This window comes from Vulpes vulpes, chromosome 6 (assembly GCF_048418805.1).
Source record: "Vulpes vulpes isolate BD-2025 chromosome 6, VulVul3, whole genome shotgun sequence".
NCBI lineage: Eukaryota > Metazoa > Chordata > Mammalia > Carnivora > Canidae > Vulpes > Vulpes vulpes.
Window position 1 is genome coordinate 106,588,713 of NC_132785.1, and position 21,668 is coordinate 106,610,380.

Below are 21,668 nucleotides of genomic sequence, written 5' to 3' on the forward strand. Positions count from 1 at the left end.
CTGCAGAAATCCTGCTTGCCCACTTCCCAACCCAGAGCTGATTCTCCAGGTAGCACCTCCTGTCTGGAGTTATGAATACCTTCAGTGTTGCCCCAGATATTTACGGGCCCCCGGCCCCCCACCCCCGCTCCTCGCTCCTCCTTATCTGGGGGAGGGGGCCGCGGTGGAGGCGGCTGGAGGGATTCGGGGCAGTTGGTGCGAACAAAGCCGCCTGCAGCAGACAGCGGAATCCTTCCTGCAGGGGAGAAGCGGCCGCCTTCCCCACTGATAACTTAATGACTCTGGCACATTTTCATCAGCCCGACTTGGAGCACGCAGTGGGTATCTGAGCCAGTGGTTTCCCAGAGACAGAAGCAATTACGGGATGAGCGTCCAAGAGACAAAGCCCGGGCCTTGGGAGTCACCGGGCCGCGTCTCGTTCCCAGTTCTGCCCCGCGGCACTTTCATACAACCTGAGGATGCCACCTTCCTCTCTCGGGCCGCCTCGCGTCCTCTGTAAAGTCCACCCAGCCCTGCCTGTCACCTGCCGGGGCCTCCAAAGCGTCAGGCTTACAGGCGGTGAGGCAGGCACATCGTCCTACACTGAACCCCACGGCAGCTCACGGGATAAAGGATTATCACCCCCACTTTACAGATGAGGAAACTGAGTCTGAGGGCACTGAAGCCGCTCCCGAAACGGCAGAGGCGGGACTGGAAGTCGAGTCTGCCCGACTTTGAAGCACAGGGCTGCAAGATGAGTTATGCTCCATCCAGCACCCCTCACGGGCCTGGGGCTGACCTCTACGGCCCCTTGCCCTCTGCTTCTCGTGGCATTTGGCCAGAGGGAGGCATGGACAGGAGAACGGAGGGTGGGAAGAGGAAGATTGGTGCCCTGCAGGCCCTGCTTGGGCAGTGAGCTGATGCAGGTGCTACCCACCCTCCCACCCCCGTCCTAGGAGGCACATGTCCTCCCCTGCCGCTGGGCTCCCGAGATGGAAGGGCTCCCCCTCTCTCTTGTCGGCACTTCTATCCTGCCTGCACCTCAATCATTCTGTCACCCAGTTCTCTTCCCTTGGGTCCTTCTGAGTAGAATCCTATACGCCAGTGGGCCCATGACAAATACAAAAGGAGGCTATTTTGACAAGGGAATCATACCCTACTAGACTGGGTCATAGACATCTGAGGCTCCCCACACCTTCCTGACTTCAGCAGAACCATCTGGGGTATGGATAAATGCCTAAAACCAACCCCCTACCCCGGTAGGGAGAAGCCCCAAGTGAGAAAAGCCCTGCCATGATTCAGCTTGGGATAAAACTCAGGGGATACTTCAAAAAGCCACCAGGTCAGACTCGCACACTCATGGTGGAGTATTAATCCCTATGACTATTTTAAAGACCCAGGCCCTACACAAAGAGCCAATGACAGCTCCACTGAGCTCAAATGATAAAAAATAGCCCTGGTACCTGCAATGTACAGGCACCAGGAAGCTCTTCTTGGGCAAGTCTAAGTGGGCTTCTCCTCCCCACCTGGAAGCCTGGGGGCCACTAGCATGGGTGGCCTTCGGGAGACCCAGGCTCTGGCCCTCATTCTCCTACTAACCAGCTATGCACCCTTGAACAAATCCCATACATTTTTGGACCTTGGCTTCACCCTCTGTAAAATAGGACTGTTGAATCAGATGATCTCAAAGTCCTTTGTTTCTAGCACTTCACAATACTCTGTTTTCTCTGGGCTCTGCAAGGCCTGTATGCCTCCTGATGCAATTAGTGTCTTAACTCTGACAGAAAACCAATGTAGGCTCCCAGCCTTAGGATCCACCCAGGGCTGCCTACACCCCTCTCCCCTCTCCCACTCCCCTCAAAGCTGGGTCTGCAGCTGCCTTCCTGTGGCTTCATTTCTTCTTCCAGGCCACACTTGGTGTTTATTTTAAACTGAATTCTTCCGGATAGAAGCACAAGGGGATGGAATAAGGGTGGGATGTAACATCCTGATTTTTCAAAGCTACATTCCTTGGGGCCTGGCACTGACCCATGTATTAGGAATGAGCCCAGAGACAGGATCTATCAAATGCCAGTGATCCGCAAGTCCCGTGTCTTCACTGAGGGAGGGCATTCTGTTTATTTTAGGAATTCACTATGTATGGATATGACTCCGGTTTTTAAAAAACAGAAAGAACAGAGATAAGCAACAAGCCTTTCATTTCTAAATACTATATAACCTGATTTTGGATCCCCAGCCGAGAATGCAGAAACTCCCAAAACCAAAGCATTAAATGTGTTAGTGGGATTCTTTCCTGCCCTGCTGAGAAGCATGGTAACAGAACTCTGGCAAACCCCGGGATATCCCTTCTTGGGTCAGCTAATTGGCTGTGTGACCTTGGGCAAGTTGCTTAACTTCTCTAAACCTCGGTTTCCTTGTCTGGAAAATGGGGATGATAATAGTTCATATCTCATATGGGTGTAATGAGAACTGAATGAGCTCATCCTTGTAAAGCACTTAGTGTGGTGACTGGCACACAACAAACATTCAACATTCAGTACGCTTGCTAGCTTCTCTGGTTCCTGACAACTCTAGTGGCCAGTGCACAGAACTGGGGAGCCAAGGTCGGTGTGAAATATGTACCCTTTCCTGACTTGGCATAAAGAAATTAAATATTTATTTAGCACAACTATGAACCAGACAGTGGGCTAATTGTTTTGCTCAGGTCTTATTTAACCCTTTTGGAAACCCTCTCTAAGGCTAATCTTATTGTCCTCACTTGACAGAAAAAGAAAGCAAAGCTCAGAGAGCTTTTGGGATTTGCCTAAGGTCACAGCCAGGAAGTGATATAGCAAAGATTCAAACCCTGGGCTTCTAATTCGAGAACCATCTTCTGGTGCCTTTATGGAGACCGTATCTTCATTTCTTATTCTAGAGTGTCCTACACTAGCATGTCCTTAATCTACTTAAAGGGCAAAATATAATTTTTTTTAATCGTATATTTAAATAATAAATGTCAACATTTCTGGGGAAAATAAACAAAGATAGGTTAAAAAAAAATTAGACATATAACTATAAAGTATGGCAGCCCCCAGATTTGGAAATCTGACCAGTGTGCTCTCCCTCAGGATCTCCAGATGACTATCTGCCATAACGCACCTCAAATGCAGATCGGGCTTTATTTGTCTCAACCTATCGGATACATTTCACGGCCTTCCCGTAAGATAGGCCCCCATCTACCTACAGTATGGGTATAAGTGCCTCACTTCCTTTGGGGAACCAAGTGTCCATTATTAATTAGCGCGTGTTAAACACTCCTGCCTGGATGTTCTGCTATTACCACAAACTCCCATGTCAAAGTTCCTTTGTTCTCCAAAATTACCTCCTCCTCTAGAATACCCCAGTTAAGCCTCCCTCATGTCTCTCCATGACCTAAGCTCAAGACTTCAAGAGTCATTGTTGCCTCCTCCCTCTCACTTGTACCCCACATCCTATCTGTCCTCTGCCAGGTTCTGCATGAAGTCTCTCTTACTGGGGACACCTGGGTGGGTCAGAGGTTGAGAGTCTGCCTTTGGCTCAGGGCATGATCGGGATCAAGTCCTTGATCGGACTCCCTACATGGAGTCTGCTTCTCCCTCTGCCTATGTCTCTGTTTCTCTCATGAATAAATAAATAAAATCTTAAAAAAAAAAAAGAAGAAGAAGAAGAAGAAGTCTCTCTTACTGGCCCCATCTACTTTGTCCCTGTTGTCATCACCATCCGGACTTCATGTCTTCTCCTATCTCCTTCTCAGCCATCGGGCTTCAGGCTCTCTGCCCTGAAACACCTTTCCAGAGATGTGTCTGGGATCATCCTGTTCCCCACTGACGATGCAGGCCAACCTCTAAGCAAATCAGCCTGGCACTCCCAGTATCCTGTCAAACTCTGTACCCCTCAATATTCCTGCCCAAATGCTCTGCTCTGACCAAGCTGGTCTCTCTCCTGTCCTGTTATATTCATCCCACACTGATCAACATTTTGGGAGCAGCCACTGTGCCAGGGCTGGGATGCAGGATGAATATAGCATAGTCCCTACCCTCCAAAGGCTCACAGTCCTGCCTGAAGAACAGATAGATTGCTGTCATCCAGTGTGACAGGTGGCCTACACAAAGGTATATACAAGGCAAGGCAGATTCCAGGAAGAGGCAAGTGACAGAGGAGGCAGGGAGACACTGCTGGGGAGGGAGAGAGACATTGCTGACTGGGATCAAATCCTGGCTCTGCCATTTATCCACTGTGTGACCTCAGGAAAGTTAATTAACCCCTCTTCTCCCCAGTTTCCTTATCTGTAGGATGGAGGTGATCATACCATCTGTCTCCTGGCACTTCTGTGGGGGTTAAAGAATTAATATAGATAAAACCCATAGAACATTCCAGGCCCATAATATAAGTCAATGAAATTCTGCTATGACTATTATTACACCCCTCTCTCTCGCCACCACCAACTCCCACACATACCCCTCCATCCCTGGAGACTAAAGTCAATTTGATACACATTCACTGAAGATCTGCTTGGCATCCTAGGGCAGCACCCTCTGATACACCAGCTCCCACCCCCTGACTATTCCCTCCCCTGAATTCCAATAGTGCTCACTATCTACTCAATGAAATATACAGGGGTGGGGGGGTGTTATCTCTGGGATATCAGCCTTATCTTTCCAAATCTATTGGAGATAAAGAAAATAAGACACAGGTGGAGGAGGAAGAAACAGTCCTTGAGCATATCCAGGAGCAAACATTTTTATATACATTATCACATGTACCTCTCCCAACCACGTACCATCCCTGCTCCACACCTGAGGACATGGAGGCTCCCAGCAGCAAAATGATTTTTTTTCCACAGGTCCCAGATAACAAGCTAACAAGCGGCAGAACCACAATTTGACCTCAGCTTTCTCTCACTCTATAGTCAGTGCACGTCCCTCTTCAGCCAGCTCTCTCTCACCTGGGTGGCCCTGACCTTGCTGCTTACCCTCCCTCACCGCCCCCCCCCCCATGCGACTTGAAGTAAGAGACCTTAAAGGCTGTGCACCAGGCCCTTTGACCTCACAATTCTACTTCTAGAAACCCATGAAAGCATTATGCAAAGATATCACCGCAATATTGTTTTCAACAGTGAACAAACTATTGTTCTACTTGTTGGCTAAATGTCCAACAAGTAGAACACTGCTTGAGCAAACTGGGGCAGGTCCATGTGATGGAACACCATAGAGCCCTAAAATGTCATAAAAATGTCTTTACTGATCTGGAATGATGCTTCGCATGTATTGTGGAGTAGGGGGATGGGTTAAAATGATGTGTATTATTGTATATGCCTGCATGAGTGTGTGTGTGTGTGTGTGTGTGTGTGTGTGTGTGTGGAGACAGAGACACAATCCTCAAATGGTATACAAAACCAAAATGGCAGCAATCTCTCAGGAGTAAGATTATGGGTGATTTTTTCTTTGTCCTCCACCTGTAATTTCTGATTTTCTGCAATAAATATATACTATTTCCATAGAAAAAAAATTATTTTAAAAAATAAACTGCTACAAATGTTCATATCGACCCTGTTACTGGTCATCCACATCTTGGTAAGAATTATTCACCATAAAGTTTGCATCAAGTAAGAGCTAGCTAAGAGCCAGCTCTGACTGGAGTTCAAAATAGTTCAAGAGGGTGTAGGTCAGAGCTCAACAAAGGCAAACCAAGTCCTTGAGAGCACCAACGGTGCACGCCAGGGGAGGGGAAGGCAGGCAGCAGGAGCAGAGGAAGGAGAGAAAGGCAGGTGTGACTTTAGCAGAGAGAGACTGCAGCTTCTCTTCCACCCTGCCTGTGGCCAGCCCCGCTGGGACACTGTGCAACCTGTGTCTGTGACACGATGGCATTTAAATATTTAAACAGACCCAGCTTTGCCGTAACAAATGCACTCAATCTCCAGGGATCAATCCCATGCCACAGGCCCTGCTCCACAAATCAAGTTTCTGGGGCACGGCGCCTTTCCCACCCTCCCCCGCCGCACCCCATGCAAGGACCTGCAAGATAATAGCACGGACAACTGAGTGATGAGCCCGGCTTCCCTTCAGTGACAAGGGCAGCCAGCCTGAAGGCCGCGTTATTGGCTTTTCCACTGCAGCTCGAAGCTAAAAGCATATGAGCCTTAGAGAATGTGGGGCCTTAATGCCCTCAAAAAAAAAATTTTCTTTTTTTTAATAAGACTGCAATAGTCATCTGATTCTCCCTGTACACTCAGGTATGGGGGAATCCAGAGTCGTTTTAGGAAGTCGAGGTCAAGCCAATTTTCTGAGACAACCTGGGTCCAAGCTGCATCTTCCCCTTCCACCAGTCCACCCAGCCCACAGCCCCTCTGAGCCTGTCCATGGCAGCCCAACATCTTGTCTCCAGGGTGAAGAGCCTCAACTGTTGAACCACTGCCTGGGAAGAAAGGAGCCTGGGGTGTCAGGAAGGGGTGCTGACTGGGAGCCCCCTCATTGATGAATCAGGAAAGTGGCATCATACCACTGAAGGTTAGAACCAGGACTAGATTCCCATACCCTTCCCCTTCCAGGATTCCACCATCAGGAAGAGCAAGAAAGGAACCCCAAACCCTATTCTGACACCGCCCCATCTGGACAGAGTTACACCCCCACCGAATTTCTGGAAAGGAAGCAACACTGTGAAGTGGCCGTGTCTTCAACTATGGGCTGCACAATCAAAAATACGTGACTGTGGGGTGAGGATGGTGGACAGCAAAGTTTTTACTGATATGGAGGCTGAGTTGAGAGTACTCGGATGTGTGAATACCCGACAGGACTCCCGAGGTGAGTCATGCTCCCAGGAGGGCTTTGATCATGTCTATTTGCCTTTTGTCACTAATCCACCCTAATGCCCCAGTTTGAGAGGGAGGGTGATTTTAATAGATTTAAATGTAAAAAGCTTAAAAGTATATAATCTATTCCATCCCACTGACTCCAGCTTGCCAGCCTGACACCTAGAAGCCATCTGTTAACAGTGGACATGGCTTCACCTCATAAATGAGATGTGTGTGACCATTATTTCATTTTTTTTGTTTTGTTTTTTGTTTTTTGTTTTTGTTTTTGTTTTGTGTTTTTTGTTTTTTTTTTTTTGTTTTGTTTTTTTGGTTTTTTTGAGAGGGAAAGAGGTGGTGGGTGGTGGGGCAAAGGGAGAGAAGAGAGAGAAAATCCTAAGCAGACTCCACACCCAACAGAAGCCAGTGTGGGGCTCAATCTCACAACCCTGAGATCACGACCTGAGCCAAAACCAAGAGTCAGACGCTTAACTGACAGCGTCACCCAGGCACCCCTACTTCATTTTTAAAAACATGTTTCTTGGGACACCTGGGTGGCTCAGCGGTTGAGCATCTGCCTTTGGCTCAGGGCCAGATCCCAGGATCCAGGATCCATCGGGCTCCCCACAGGGAGCCTGCTTCTTCCTCTGCCTATGTCTCTGCCTTTCTCTCTGTGTCTCTCATGAATAAATAAATCTTTTTAAAAATTAAAAAAATAAAAACATGTTTCTTCCTCAACTCTCAGAAGACCCAAACTCCAGGTTAACAGGGCATATTTCACTGGTAGTAACACTGGGGAGTTGTCAGCTTCAGAGCTGAAGACACCAGGATTCATGTCCCAGCTTCCACACGAACCAGCTGTGTGACCTCGGACAAGTCCCTTCCCCTCTCTGAGCCTCAGTTTCTTCCAGTAAAGCAAGGTCAGCTGTCTCTACTTCTCAAGGTTATTGTATTTACAGAGACAACGTAAGTAACGTGCTTAGCACCATGTTCTGCACACCGTAAGCACCAGAAGCAGGGGTTATCATTGTGATCAGAAAAAAACTGGGAACAAAAGACAAGTGTTGGCCAGGATGCAGGGAAACTGGAATCCTTGAATACTGCTGGTAAGAATGCAAAATGGTGCAGCTGCTCTGGAAAATAGCATGAAGGCTCCTCAAAAAATTAAAAATAGAATTACCATAGGATCCAGCAATCTCACTTCTGGGTATTTGTCCAAAAGAATTGAAATCAGGATCTTAAATATCAGCACTCCCATGTTCATTGCAGCACCATTCACAATAGCCAAGATGTGGAAACAACCTAAATGTCCATTAACAGACAAATTGATAACGAAAACTTGGTAGATACATACAATGGAATATTATCCATCTCTTAAAAAGAAGGAATCCTTCAATATGCAACAATATGAATGAATCTCGAGGCCATTACGCTGAGCGAAATAAGCCAGTCCCAGCAAAACAAATACTGCCTGATTCTTCTTATACAAGGTGTCCAAAATAGTCAAATTCACAGCATCAAGGAGTGGCATGCTGGTTGCCAGAGGCTGGCAGAGAAGGGGAGTTAGGAAATTGCTAACCAATGGGCATAAAGTTTCAGTCGGGCAAGATGAATAAAGCCTAGAGATCCGCTGCACAACATTGTGCCTATATTTGGCAATATATATTGTACGCTAAAAAATTTATTAAGAAGGGAGATGTTGGGATCCCTGGGTGGCGCAGCGGTTTAGCGCCTGCCTTTGGCCCAGGGCGCAATCCTGGAGACCCAGGATCGAGTCCCACGTCGGGCTCCCTGCATGGAGCCTGCTTCTCCCTCTGCCTGTGTCTCTGCCTCTCTCTCTCTCTCTCTCTCTCTCTCTCTCTCTGTGACTATCATGAATAAATAAATAAAATCTTTAAAAAAAAAAGGGGGGGGGAGATGTTAAGTATTCTTTCCACAGTAAAATAAAGTTAATTTAAAAAAAATTAAAGAAGGGATCCCTGGGTGGCGCAGCGGTTTGGCGCCTGCCTTTGGCCCAGGGCGCGATCCTGGAGACCCGGGATCGAATCCCACGTCGGGCTCCCGGTGCATGGAGCCTGCTTCTCCCTCTGCCTGTGTCTCTGCCTCTCTCTCTATCTCTCTGTGACTATCATAAATAAATAAAAATTAAAAAAAAAATTAAAGAAAAAACTGGCAAAGGGGAAAAAAACTTCACAACTCACTTCCCTTGTGCCAGCAAAGGGATAAATGGGTGCTTTGCCCCTCCCTAAATGGCTGATGCTTAGAGACACAATGTTCTCCCTTTCTCGTCCCTAAGTATCACCCCATCACCACCATCTTCTCTCCTATGATGCTTCTTGAACAAAGACAATGGCAAAGTGGGTCTCATCCAGAGTCAGTCCCAGTGATGCTAATAGAAAATTCAGGTTTGGGAGCAGTTGGAGAGAGAAGAGATAAACATTTAGAATGATTTTAATACATCCCAGTAGCCTGACCCAAGGATTGCTTTCACATGTCTGTCTCCAGTTTATCATCCCACCTCTAAAAGGGGGCTAATGATACTGTTAGGATTTAAAGCTATTAAGTAAATTAAGGCCAAGTGCTGGATTGCTGAGCTTTATATGGGACTGCTGAATTTTAGATCAATACCGGGAAGGGAAAAAAATGGAAAAAGAAAGATTCTAAAGAGACCACCCAAAACAGTGAAGCAGACCTATGGCAGTTGGCCTAAAAAATTCCTGAGGATTCTAGAACTTCTAGATACCAAAAGCAGGGAATAATAAAAAGGCTGACAGAAGCCAGAAGCCTTTGAATAAGTCACTCTCAAAAGTCAGTATTCAGAAGTATCTCCTGAGGAGCTCTAAAAAAAATGCAGGTTCCTGGGCCTGCACCCCGTGGTTCTGATGCAAGAGGTCTGGTGTGAGGCTTGGGAATCACATTTGAATAAGCATCTAGGTTTTCTCTGTGCAAATGGCCCAGGTCCACACTTTGACAAACACTGACAGTCTTTCCCACAAAGTCATATTCAGTTGTTCCGTTTGTGGATAATGAACACTTTTCTTTGGCAAGAGATTGAAACGGAAGAAACAGAACTTTAATCCTTAAGCATGGTACACGTTAAGGATAATTAATAGTGATTGGTTACTTGCTAGAAAATGAAGTATTCATGTACACACACACCACGGATTGGGTAAAAAAATAAATTATGTTCAGATGATTTAGTATTTCTCAGATGGAATAAATTCGATTGCTGAGTGAAAGGCAACAGGCAAACTATCTATCACCTGAAGTTAGAAGCTAAGATGATATCTCAACCACCCATCTTGAAAGGGATGCTTGGACCAAAAATATGATAGGACAGCTACATTTAGGAATATAAACCAGGAAGGGCTAAATATAATCACACCTGAAAGATAGCTATTACTGCTCCACATACACCCAGAAAGAGGTGGTGGGGTATAAGGTGGCCTAATATTTTCACAAATAAGTCAAAAAATGGAGTGGGGATTACACAAATCAAACCAGAGACAACACCAAAATGGCAGGGATTGCAAATCTGCAGAGGATGAGATTCAACTACTGGGCAATGTCTTTAAATTTGCCTTTATTGAATCTTGTATATTGAAGTCACATATTATTGTATCTCTTTATTGAGACTCAATAGGGCTAAATGCAGAGTGATTTATGAAAGAAGGAATAATCAAATTCATTAAGCAGAAAAGGGCACACACCTAGAGAGGCGGGCGCACAGGGGTCAGGACAGGCAGTGCACAGGAAGTGGTAGGGATAGCACCCAGTGCAATGGGGTGGCCAAGGACCTCTGTTCTCTACACACAGAGGCTGTTATTAAGAGCCGATGTATAAAATAAACACGGAAATGTGTCTGTTACTCTCTGAGCTACTTGGCTTGGCCTTGGTGTTACTTCCAGTGGGAGTGCTGAGCTTAAATGTAAACCCAGAAAGGAGTTTAGAGCAGTACATCACAGAGGTTGGGATGCGGCCTGAGATAAACCAAGAATGCCAGGGGATGTTCAAAGGGCCTCCAGAATAGACAAAATTCTCAGTGTACCTATTTGATGAGAAAAGATATGCAAAAGACAAGGGGGCCTGAAGGAGGGGGAAAAATGTAGCTCCTATCAAGAAAAAAACAATCATTCAGAGCACAGTTGGAATCATGGAAGAAAGGGTAGCTTATGGTAACACCATCCCTGGGGACACTCAAGGAGGTGACCAGACACCTCTCTACTTAGGATGCATTAGAGATTATTAAAAGCATTCCTTGCTCAATTCGTGGGTGGAGGGTGGGCCTCATGACCTCTCCAAAGGTCATTCCTATCCCAAAGGATCACATGTCTGAAGGGCACCAGATAAAAACAAAGTCTATTAATCACCAAGCTGCCACACAATTTCCTATGAGAGCCAGAAGAGAGAAGGGCAATCTATGGTGGACCTCGGTCCCCCGAGGGAAGAGAAGGGAGGCAGCGCCTGCGTCGGCAGAGCCAAGAAATCAGCCGCTGAGACTTCCAGAAAGCCAACATCAGGCCTTCGTTTTGGCCTCCCAAGCATCACAGGATAAACAGAAGGAGAAAGAAAGAGACCATGGGGATGGGAACAGGGGAAGAGCCAATAGCACTGGCCCCCCCACAGCGGGAGGCGGGGGGGGGGGGGGGGGCGTGATGCAAGCACTTTGCACTGAAAGAGGGGAGCCAGGCAAGAGAGGGACCCCACAGAGGGTGCTCCGTGGAGGTGACATGTGAGAAGGCAGACAGCCGACAAAAGAGCAAAGAGAGGAACTGAGAGGTGGGTGAAGAAGGGCACATGGGGTGTGTCCTGGAATATATGGATTATTGGCTGCAAATCCAATGAAAACTGAAGAGATGGAGCAAAAAGTAATCCCACTAGCTATGGAAGCAGAAAATCACATCACAAAAATAAAGCTTTTGAAAAGAGGAATCGGATGGCAATGCCCCAGTCCCAAAGCAGCTGTTGGCATTCTCGAGGGCTGGGCTGCTGCAGCCAGGTACAGCTGGAGAGCCTGCTCCATGGGCCCAGAAGGACCCTTCCCAGCCCAGAACCAGTTCCCAGAGGGCCCACACTAGAGGGATTCCATGCATCAGAACAAAACAGAGGCCTTTCTGGGAGGCAAGCTGCCAGCCAAAGTAGGCACCTCCTGACATGGCCAAGAGACACCAGACCCCCTGCCCTGCTCCCTCCTCATCCTGGAACAGAAGCGCTGTGGGATGGAGATGTTACCTGCAAGAGTTGTCTCAGGAATGCCATCTGCACGGTGTATTAAGCAGCCAAATGGGGGTCATGGAGTTTGAGTTCTTCTAGCAAAATGTTCTCCAATCAGCTGTCACCCCACTGGGCACAGAACAACTTTTTGAAATCAAAAGAGGCCAGTGAAGAGGGAGGAAAGGGCACCACCCACAACGTGCTCCCTGAGTCCCATCTCTCCCATTCGTCCTCTGCTTCCACGGAGATTACAGACACTGCAAGATGTCAGCGGGAGGAACCACAGAGCCAGGGCCCTTCTCCTGTGGCACAGCTCTGCACCCCCACAGGGGAGAAGACATGAAGGGGAAAATGGCCAGGGAGTGTGGTTTCTAGGGCGGTCCTTGCTGTGGAATGAGCAGATGGCGCCCCATACCGTGAGAGGTAACTAGGGCAAGGATTCTAAACCCGCCACCAACGCTCTGCTAGGTGAGAAAGACAACAGCTCAGGAGCTGATGGTAATCCCTCGGAAAGCTGAAGGTTTCTAGAGGCACGCCCACTGCCCCTGCTTCCTGTCCCGCTCTCCCTCAGCCCTCCTCAGCTCTGTCTGCACCCCCTGAACCCAGGAGCCAGGCCCTGACTCCTTGTCCAAGAGATGCCTCTGAAGCAAGCAAGAAAGGCTGGAGATGGATCGAGGGCCATTTATTAAGCTAAGTCGTTGTCAGAGAAAGATTCATAACTTGCCCTACCTAGGACAGGAGAGACAGGAGGAAATGAAAGGGAAACATGAAAAGCCAAAGGAGCCAAGTACCTTTGTCGGAGGATTTTGAGTTATGCTTTTGTTTGTAACTCTCTGAAACAGAGAAAGAAATAGAGGATGAATCTTCAGGAGACAAAGAGAGAGAAAGAGAGAGCGAGCCAGAAGAAAGCCACCAAGGGGGCACTGCCAGAGGCAGGAGGCCTCCCGGGCTTGCTTCTTCCTCATGCAAAAACACCTGGGTGGGCACGAGTGGCAGCAGCAGCAGCAACAAGAGGTGGTGCCTTTGCTGAGGCAGCAGGCATGCAAGGTGGGGTGCAGGTCCAAGAGGAGGAGCCAGGGAGCCTGAGGCTGGGGGAGACAGCCAGGGAAGCACAGGGAAGGGGGTGCTGGGGGCAGAGGCAGAGGCAGGAAGGCAGCATCTGCTGTACTTACTGTCACAGACGTAAGGTTTGTCATGGTCTTCCTGAGAGGCAGCGTCGTGCCTCCTCCTGCCACCTGCCGAACCACGGGCCTGGGGAGACAAGGAACCAGGATGCTTGTTACAGTGATGGTCACTACGGCTCCTGAGTGCATACTCTGTGGGGCCCCGAAAACTTCACCTACACCTCTTCATCCCGTCCTCCTGGACACAGCATTTGAACCAATAACAACCCCATTTTACAGGCCAAGAAACTGAGTCCCAGAGAGGTCAAGTAACTTGCCCCAGAGTGCTCAGCTATTCACCCACATCATCTCATTAAATGTTCACAACGACTCCAAGAGATGTACTACTATTATCTCGATTTTACAGATCAGGAGACTGAGGCAACAAGTGAAGTAGCTTGTCCAGAGTCCCTCTGCTACTAAGCCCGGACCCAGGACATAAACCCACAACAGTGTGACTGCAAAGCCTACATCTACCCAATCCCTGTACTCTGTTGTTGCCACAGGGACCTCCTCCTCCAGCTGCCCAGCCTTCTAGTTTCATTGGCCTCCACATGCAGATGCCCTGCCCACCTCAGTTGACCAGATGACGGCAGACTGGGAGCAATCCACAGGCATCATCCCAGGCTCTTGCCCCAGGTTCACACTGTCCCCTTCTAGTCTCTCAAGAGCCAGCCAGGCCTGGCCTCAGGTCTAGGGCACAAGCCCAGGCAAGCATGGCAGGGAGCTCCCCTCATCACCCCTGCTCAGCCTACTTTGTGGGGGTGATCTGCCTCAGGCCTCTGGCCAGCGACACAAGTCTTGATACCTCACAGTCTGCTGGGGCCGGACTCCTGATCCCACCACCCTGCGTGCATCTCCAGAAAGGGTCAGCACAACCTGGGGTGGGGGTGGGATGAGTTCTACCTCCAAGGATAGAGGAGGCCAGCCAGAGAGGGTGCTAGCAGCTCTGCAGCCCCGGGACAGTGGCTACAAGAACGCGGCAAGGTTTATTTTTAAACCTTTGTAAGTCCCACATGGTCACGTGTGTAGCACCCTGGCCTCCTCCAGGTCATTACTCTGGTAATGAGTAGCAGTAAACTGCCAACCAGGGAAAGGCCCTGCTGAGGTCTTTGGGGACAGAGAAGGAGACGCAGCAGATGAGAAATAAAACATGGCAGCCACCCGGGGTGCAGGGGCAATGGGACAGCCCCAGGGGCCGGGCCTGGACAGGGGCCCTGGGGGCTTCAGGGTCAAAAGGTCCATGATGCTCACACACACACACACACATGCACACGCACACGCACATGCACACACACACACACTCACTCACTGGGGATTTCACAGCAGAAAGGCCTGTACCCCAGGCCCTGGGTGTTCACACGCACTCTTCACAATCAACACCACCTGGCAAGCTACCACCTCCACCTCCTCCTCAGCTTGTCTCTCTCCAAAACAAATTGCAAAATTCCACCTCCCTCCCCCCAGCTTTGCCGCTCTGCCTCCCCACCCCCTACCCAAGCAGGCGACAGCCAGCCCGGCCCCCTCCCGCCCCGGCCTCATTACTCAGAGTTGACCCGAAGAGGGAGCTGTGAGGTTCCGCGGTCACCCGCAGGCACTGACAGGCCTCCCCGCCTGCCCACGATGACGACGACGGGGAGGGTGGTCACCCTCAGCTGCCCTCGCCACCCCCCACGCCCCCACAGTGAAGCCAGGGACAGCTTGACGTGTGCAGCCCGCAGCCCTGTCACAGCCGCCTGGAGCAGGTGAAAGCAAGTCAAGCAGAATGACGAGCCAACAGCAGACGCGGGGAAGGGGCTCAGAGAGACTAAAAATACCGCCTGGGCTAAGAGGAGGCGACGAGGCCTGGAAAGCACTGGAAGCAGGCACTCCTGGGGGAGCAGCCAGCGGGAGGGGAGGGCCCCGCCCAGAGGCAGGGTTGGATTTCACTCAAGGCTGAGCAACACGGTCACTTCCACACTCCCTGCAACTTGGTTTCCTCAACTGCAAAATGGGCACATGCCAGGGACTCTTCCGGCAGCCGGAGCACTTCTGTAGTCTCCTGGAATCGCTCAAACTTGGAAACTCGGAATCCCTCTAGTCTTGCCCAGATGTCACCTCCTCAGAGAAGCCCTCCCTGACCAAACTACATCCACTCATACCCTCTCCATTTTTCTCTTTCCCCTGCCCTGCTTTATGTTTGGTCCCAGCACGTAGCGTCCTCTGACGTCGAGGTATACACGTGTTGGTATACTTGTTGATGGTCTGCCTCCCCATCAAGAGGGTGGAAAACTTCTACTTGGGCCACACTATATTCAGAACCTGGTACAGGGCCTGCCACTTAAGACACACTTACTAAACACTGGCTGAGTCAACTGGTCAGTCGCTCAGTGAGTCAGTCATCTGTGGTTCTTCTCCTTTATTCTTTATATCAAGTGCTATTGTTGCTTCCTTCAAAGGCCATCTTAGGCTTTGCATTTCCCTTCTGTTCCACATTCTAGTCCAGGAGCTCATCACCTGACCCCGAGCTGCAACAAGAACCCACCGGCTGGGGTTCCACCTCTGCACTGCCCTTCCCAACCCGCCCTGCATGACTCCCAGACCAATTAGACAAAACGAGTGAAGGACAGAGCCCATGGTCATTCACTCGTTCATTCATCGCCATCTAAAACCACAGACACAACCAACAACAACCCAGTGCCGATGTCGTCAGGTTCGCCTCGCGCTAATGCTATGTCCATGTATTCATCTTTTACTGATCCCTGTTATGGATCAGCCTCTCCTCTGTCACCCACACAGGTCCATGCTTTAGCCCCACTAATATCCCACTCCTCCAAGAATTTTCCTCTTGTCAGATTGAGGAATAAAAAAGAGCATCAGCTTTAAAGGCAGACAGGCGTAGGTTTAAACACCAGCCCTGTGTCTTTAGACAAGTTACTTCTCTAAGTTTTAATTTTCTCAACTGTAAAATGGGCACAGCAACACCTCTTACTGCAGAGTTGCTGGGAGGGTTGGTGCTGAGAGTGTGCGAAACCACAGGGGACAGCGCCACATCCACAGGAAGTGCTCAATAAATTACTTCCCCTTCTTGCCCAAGCTGATCTCCACTCTCTCCTCTGAACTTTTATTGCATTTGGTTAGTGCACAGACAGAAGCCTGCTGTTTTCTAATTGTATCATGGCCGTTCGTATTTTCTCCTCAATTTAATCCCAAGGTTCTTAAGAGCAAAGATGGCATTTCATACTTTACTATGAACGCCCAACGCTTAGACCTATGTTGGGCACTTAGCATCCAAAGCTCTTTCACATGTATTAGCTCAGTGCATTCCTACCATACATCGTGAGTTACAGAAAAGTAATACTATTCCCCTTTGGCACTGGATGAGATGAGCTCTACGAAGGTTTGTGACTTGTCCATAGTCACAGAGTCAGTAGAAGGGGCAGGACCTAGGTTTCCAGGCTCTGTTCTGTAAAAGTTTGATGCTGACTGTGCAAAAGAAACCATCCTCCCTCTCTGAGAATCGTCCACCCCACTCCCCTCCTCCCCACCCCACTCCCCTCCTCACCCCACTCCCCTCCCATCCTCCCCAACCTACCCCACCCCACTCCCCTCCCCAACCCACCCTATCCCACTCCTCTCCCCTCCTCCACTCCCTTCCCCTCCTCCCCTGCCCTCCTCCCCTCCTCCCCACCCTATCCCACTCCCCTCCCCTCCTCCCCTCCCCTCCTCCCTTCCTCCCCACCCTATTCCACTCCCCTCCCCTCCTCCCCACCCTATCCCACTCCCCTCCCTTCCTCCCCTCCTCCCCACCCCACCTCCTATTCAGACACCCAGAAGCCAAGACAGCCCTAATTGTACCACATAGCCCGGCCCCCCTGACCACAGCTGATTGACTGGCTCAGTAGTGGTCACATGACCTAAGCTGGGCCAATCAGATTCTACCTCTGAAGCACCTGGTGTTGGGGCAATGACTCCAGGGAGTACAGGCACTTGAACTGGGAAACCATCAATTCAGGAGCTATGGAGCCATGGGTACAGAGAAGAAGGAAACAGTCTTTTGATAGGAAAATATGGAAGGAAATAGAGGCCATGAGCTGCCCGGGTTCCTTATTCTTTGCCAGTCCTAAATCCCTTACCATTTTCTTGCCTTTCCTGCGGGTTAAATCTTCCAAGACTACATATCTGGGGCAATGACCCAGCAGCTTGTCAAATACTCTCCATTTTTGCTGAAGCTGTTGAGTTTCTGGCAATTAAAAGATGCTTGACTAAGACAAGCTCATAGAGCTAGTTCCTCCCTAGGAGTTGTTCTCAAATAATGGCCCAAGGATTGCTGGGGAATTCTTGAGACCCTTTCAGGGGGTCTGCTATCAAAACTATTTTCATAACAGTACTAAATAGTACTAGAACATTAGTTGAGACTTTACACTCTCATTCCCTCACAAATGCACAGTTTTCCAGAGGCTACCTGACATGATGATATCATCACTCTGTGTGCTGGTATATTCTGAAGATTAACATTTTTTTCTGTTTTAATTTCTAAAATGGTGATTATCACTAGTTATAACCCACCAGAACAATAGCTTTGGGGGGCTCTCAGTAATTTTTAAGTAGAGAAGACCAAAAAAAAAAAAAAACCCAACTCCTGAGGGCCATAGCTCCGCGTCCTTCCTATTTAAAATGTGGTCCTCAGACCAGCAGTGCTGGTATCACCTGGGAGCTTGTTAACCAGACAAAATCTCAGTACCACCCAACCCCCAGACCCTCTGCATCAGAATTTGCACTTTAACAAGATCACCATGCGCTTCATAAGCACATTAGTTTGAGAAGCACTGGACAGCACCATAGTGCATCAATAAATAGTTACTGATTGATTGATTGACTGATTGATAATACTCACATGGCTGACTTCCAGGAATTTCATGAATTTTAAAGAGCTTGGATTTCTTGGGCTAAAGTTAGCACAGACATGATTATTAATTGTTGGATCTGAATTTCCCTCCCCACTCAGGGTATCCCCATTAGGGTTGGGGCTAGCCTAAAGAGTTTTTCCCTTTGCACCCTCTTAACAATGTCTAGCTTTTATTAAAGCTGGTATTATTACTCTCATAATTTTCGTTATGAGAAACTGAGGCCCAGAGTATTTCTATAATTTGATCAAGATAATGAGGTTACATAATGCACCCGAAGTCTAGTAAATGGTGGAGCTGGGATTCGAACTCACGGTTCACACAAGGCAGAGGCTGCCCTTGTAATCACTACTTTGCCCCTGGCTTCCTCAATGAGTACACAAGGCACCAGGGGTGGGGTGGGGGGGTCTTGTCAAAGTGCAAGCTCTAATTCAGTCCATCCAGGGTGGAGTCCAGGGTCCTGGGTGCCTGACAAGCTCCCAGGTAATCCTGATGCTGCATTCCAGGGGCCACCCACTGAGGGTGCCACCTGCCAGTCTTGACAACAGAAATGCTCTCTAGGAACCAGCAGCAACTTGAAGATGCCTCTTACAAGGGTAGCTACATTGAGGCTGTGGGTGAAACAGCTTCACACTTGTATTCCAGCACAGGCAGGGCTCACTCATACCCTTCTAGGTCATCCCATGGCTCCCACCATGGATCACATGTCCAAGGTGCCACTACACAACATAGAGCCATTCAGCTGCCACTTGGCCAGCACCATATAGGCCCCTGAGCTAGTCTAGGCCCCATCCAGCTCCATCACTGTGCTTAGGCCTTCTCTCAACTCTGACAAAGTTGAAATATAGCTTTTCTTTCCTTCCCATCACTCAGTCATTCATTCAACAAGCTAGTCTTTAGCCACATGATGGGCACTGGGCCAGGCATGACTCGGTGACAAAATTACACACCTTTATTCAAATCCTGACTCCTTCTCTTCTAGTTTAGATGACCTTGAGCAAGTTACATAATCTCTCTGGGAGTGATAATACCAATCTATGGGAATGCAACAAGAAGTGAGGGCCAATAGAAACATAATGTGAGCCACACACATCATTTTAAATTTTCTAGTAACCACATTTTTCAAAAAGAGTAAAAAGAGAAACAAGTACAATTAATGTTAATAGTATATTTTATTTAACCCAACGTATTCAAACTATTATCACTTCAATATGCAATCAATATAAAAAATAGTAATGATATGCTTTGCATTCTTTTCATACTAAGTCTTTGAATGGTGTGTATTTTACATTTGCAGCACATTTTAATTTGAACTGGCAACATTTTAAGTGCTCAGTCACCACATGTGGCTAGTGGCTGCTGTAAGGAACAGTACAGAAATCGAGAGTGCAATACAAAGTACGCAGTCGTCACCCTCTATGTATAGCTCTCATTGTAAAGAGCCCCATCATGTGGCCTGGTGTCCCGTAAGTACGCAGTGAGTATGCAGTGGCTGCTGCTGCCACCATGGTGTTCTCACAGAGGAGGCACACAGCTCATATCCATGCACTTCTGAGTTCAGTCATCTAGATTTAGGTTGGGAGTGGAGAAGATGTGAAGAGGACCATTCTCTGCAATCTACCCCTGTAACCTTGGCTTGGGCTTGGACTGAGGGACGGGGTGGAAGTAGGCCTGGATGCATGCAGCTCTTGGAGCTCACAAAACACCCAGAAATTCTAAAACCTCCTCCAATGATGGAATTAGATATTCATTATTTTGCAGCCTGCAATGAAGTCATGGATTTGGGCAAGCTTTTCAATGTCTGCTGAAACAGCCAGATAAAAACTTGATGAAGAACCTTCTAAGGAGAAATCAAGCTGACAATACCTGAACCTACTGATCCATTTCCCCCCGAAAGTGGAACAGCTGGACAACGTGTACCTCCTGATGTGATGCAGTAAAAGAAGCACAGGAAAGGTTTTTGCCCCACCAAAACAATATTTACACACATACACACATAGCACAAATCTAATCAAGTCTCTAATCAAACCACCAGTTTCCAGAACATAAACCCATCCACCAAATCTAGAATGTAGGTAATTCTATGAGATAAACCACCTAAGTTTGTCAACAAATAAATAGCATGGAGAAAAAAAAAGTGTGTGTGTTTGTGTGTGCGTGTGTGTGTGTCTGTGGTAGGGTAGAGCAGGAAAGAGGTATGTCATAGAATAGAAGAGGCTTAAGTTTCAAACAAACCAACTGTAGAAAGGCATTTTTGAGAAAATCCAGGGAAACCATCAGGGACTGGATAGTAGATATTAGAATAGTTGTTGTTTTTATTGGGTATGAAAAATGCTATTTGTTAGACATAGACATTGAGGTATGTATAGGTTAAATGATAAAACGTCTAGGATTTCCTTTCAGATATTATCCCAAAAATTAAATATACAAACCAACACAACACGAGAGTAAAGAACAAATAAGACAAGATCATTGCTGAAGCTAGCTGGCCACTCCAGAAGGTGCGCAGCATCAGAGAGCTGCCCTGCCCAGCCTTAGAAATTCCAGCCCCTGTAACAAGTCAGGGCATCCGAGCTCAGTGTGGGCAGCAGTGGACCACTTACATCAGCCACCTAGGAATTTGCTTATAATACAGCTTTCTGGGCCCTACCCAAGACTTCCTAAATCAGAACTTCTAGGAGTGGGTCCTGGGAATCTGCATTTCGATAGGTTCTCCTGGTGACTGATGAATACTAGAGCACAGGAAGCATGGAAACAAGACACCTGGGTGGCCCAGTGGTTGAGCATCTGCCTTTGGCTCAGGGCATGATCCAGGGGTCCTAGAATCAAGTCCCACATTGGGCTCCCCACAGGAAGCCTGCTTCTCACTCTGCCTATGTCTTTGCCTCTCTCTCTGTGTCTCTCATGAATGAATAAATAAAATATTTCAAAGAGAAAGAAAGAAGAAAGAAGAGAAAAGAAAAGAAAAGAAAAGAAAAGAAAAGAAAAGAAAGAAAGAAAGAAAGAAAGAAAGAAAGAAAGAAAGAAAGAGAGTCACAGGAAATAGAGAGGCTTGCTGTAATTACCCTTGGACCCAAAACCACAGGGTACCCATGGATAAGAGGGGTAAGGCTCCCCTAGAGCCTGAAGGAGCCAGAAGGCCTAATACTAATTCTCTAGATAGAAAGCAGACTTACCCCCGGAAGGTCCCTCTCCACCTTATTATTATCAGATGCCCTTGCAGCCACCTGAGGGTGGCCACCAAGAGCCCCTTGGGCTTGGACATTAGGATTCTGGAGGAGCAACCTGCATGCCTAAGAACACCACTCAGACTTGGGTCTCGGCCCTCAAGGACCACTCCCACAACTTTATACCTTCTGGCCTCCTCTTGCCACATCCCCAGCTGCACCAAAAGCCCCTGCCTCACCCACTTGGAAACCATTAGCTGTGGCCCCTGCAGTTTTCCAGAGTGATCCTACTCTCCGCCTAGTGAAGCATACCCCAAAGCAGGTGTCTTGACCCTGTCATTCTGGAACAGCCCCAGGGACGGGAAAATTCAGCCTTCTTTTAAGACCAAGTAACAGGAGACACCTGGGTGGCTCAGCGGTTGAGCATCTGCCTTTGGCTCAGGGTGTGATCCCG

The 21,668-nt window shown here is 48.3% G+C and overlaps 1 protein-coding gene across 4 annotated transcripts in view; it reads right to left on the reverse strand.

The window, feature by feature from the left end:
- Positions 1 to 21,668, reverse strand: part of DPF3 (double PHD fingers 3) — a 258,874-nt gene that overhangs the window by 89,751 nt on the left and 147,455 nt on the right. For all 4 annotated transcript variants that reach the window (XR_012002230.1, XR_012002229.1, XM_026008532.2 and 1 more), the window contains exon 6: positions 13,171 to 13,249. Coding sequence is in view for 2 of the 4 variants with exons in the window: in XM_026008532.2 (XP_025864317.1) it covers positions 13,171 to 13,249 (79 nt within the window). In the remaining 2 variants the exon portion in view is untranslated. The remainder of the gene's footprint in view (positions 1 to 13,170; positions 13,250 to 21,668) is intronic.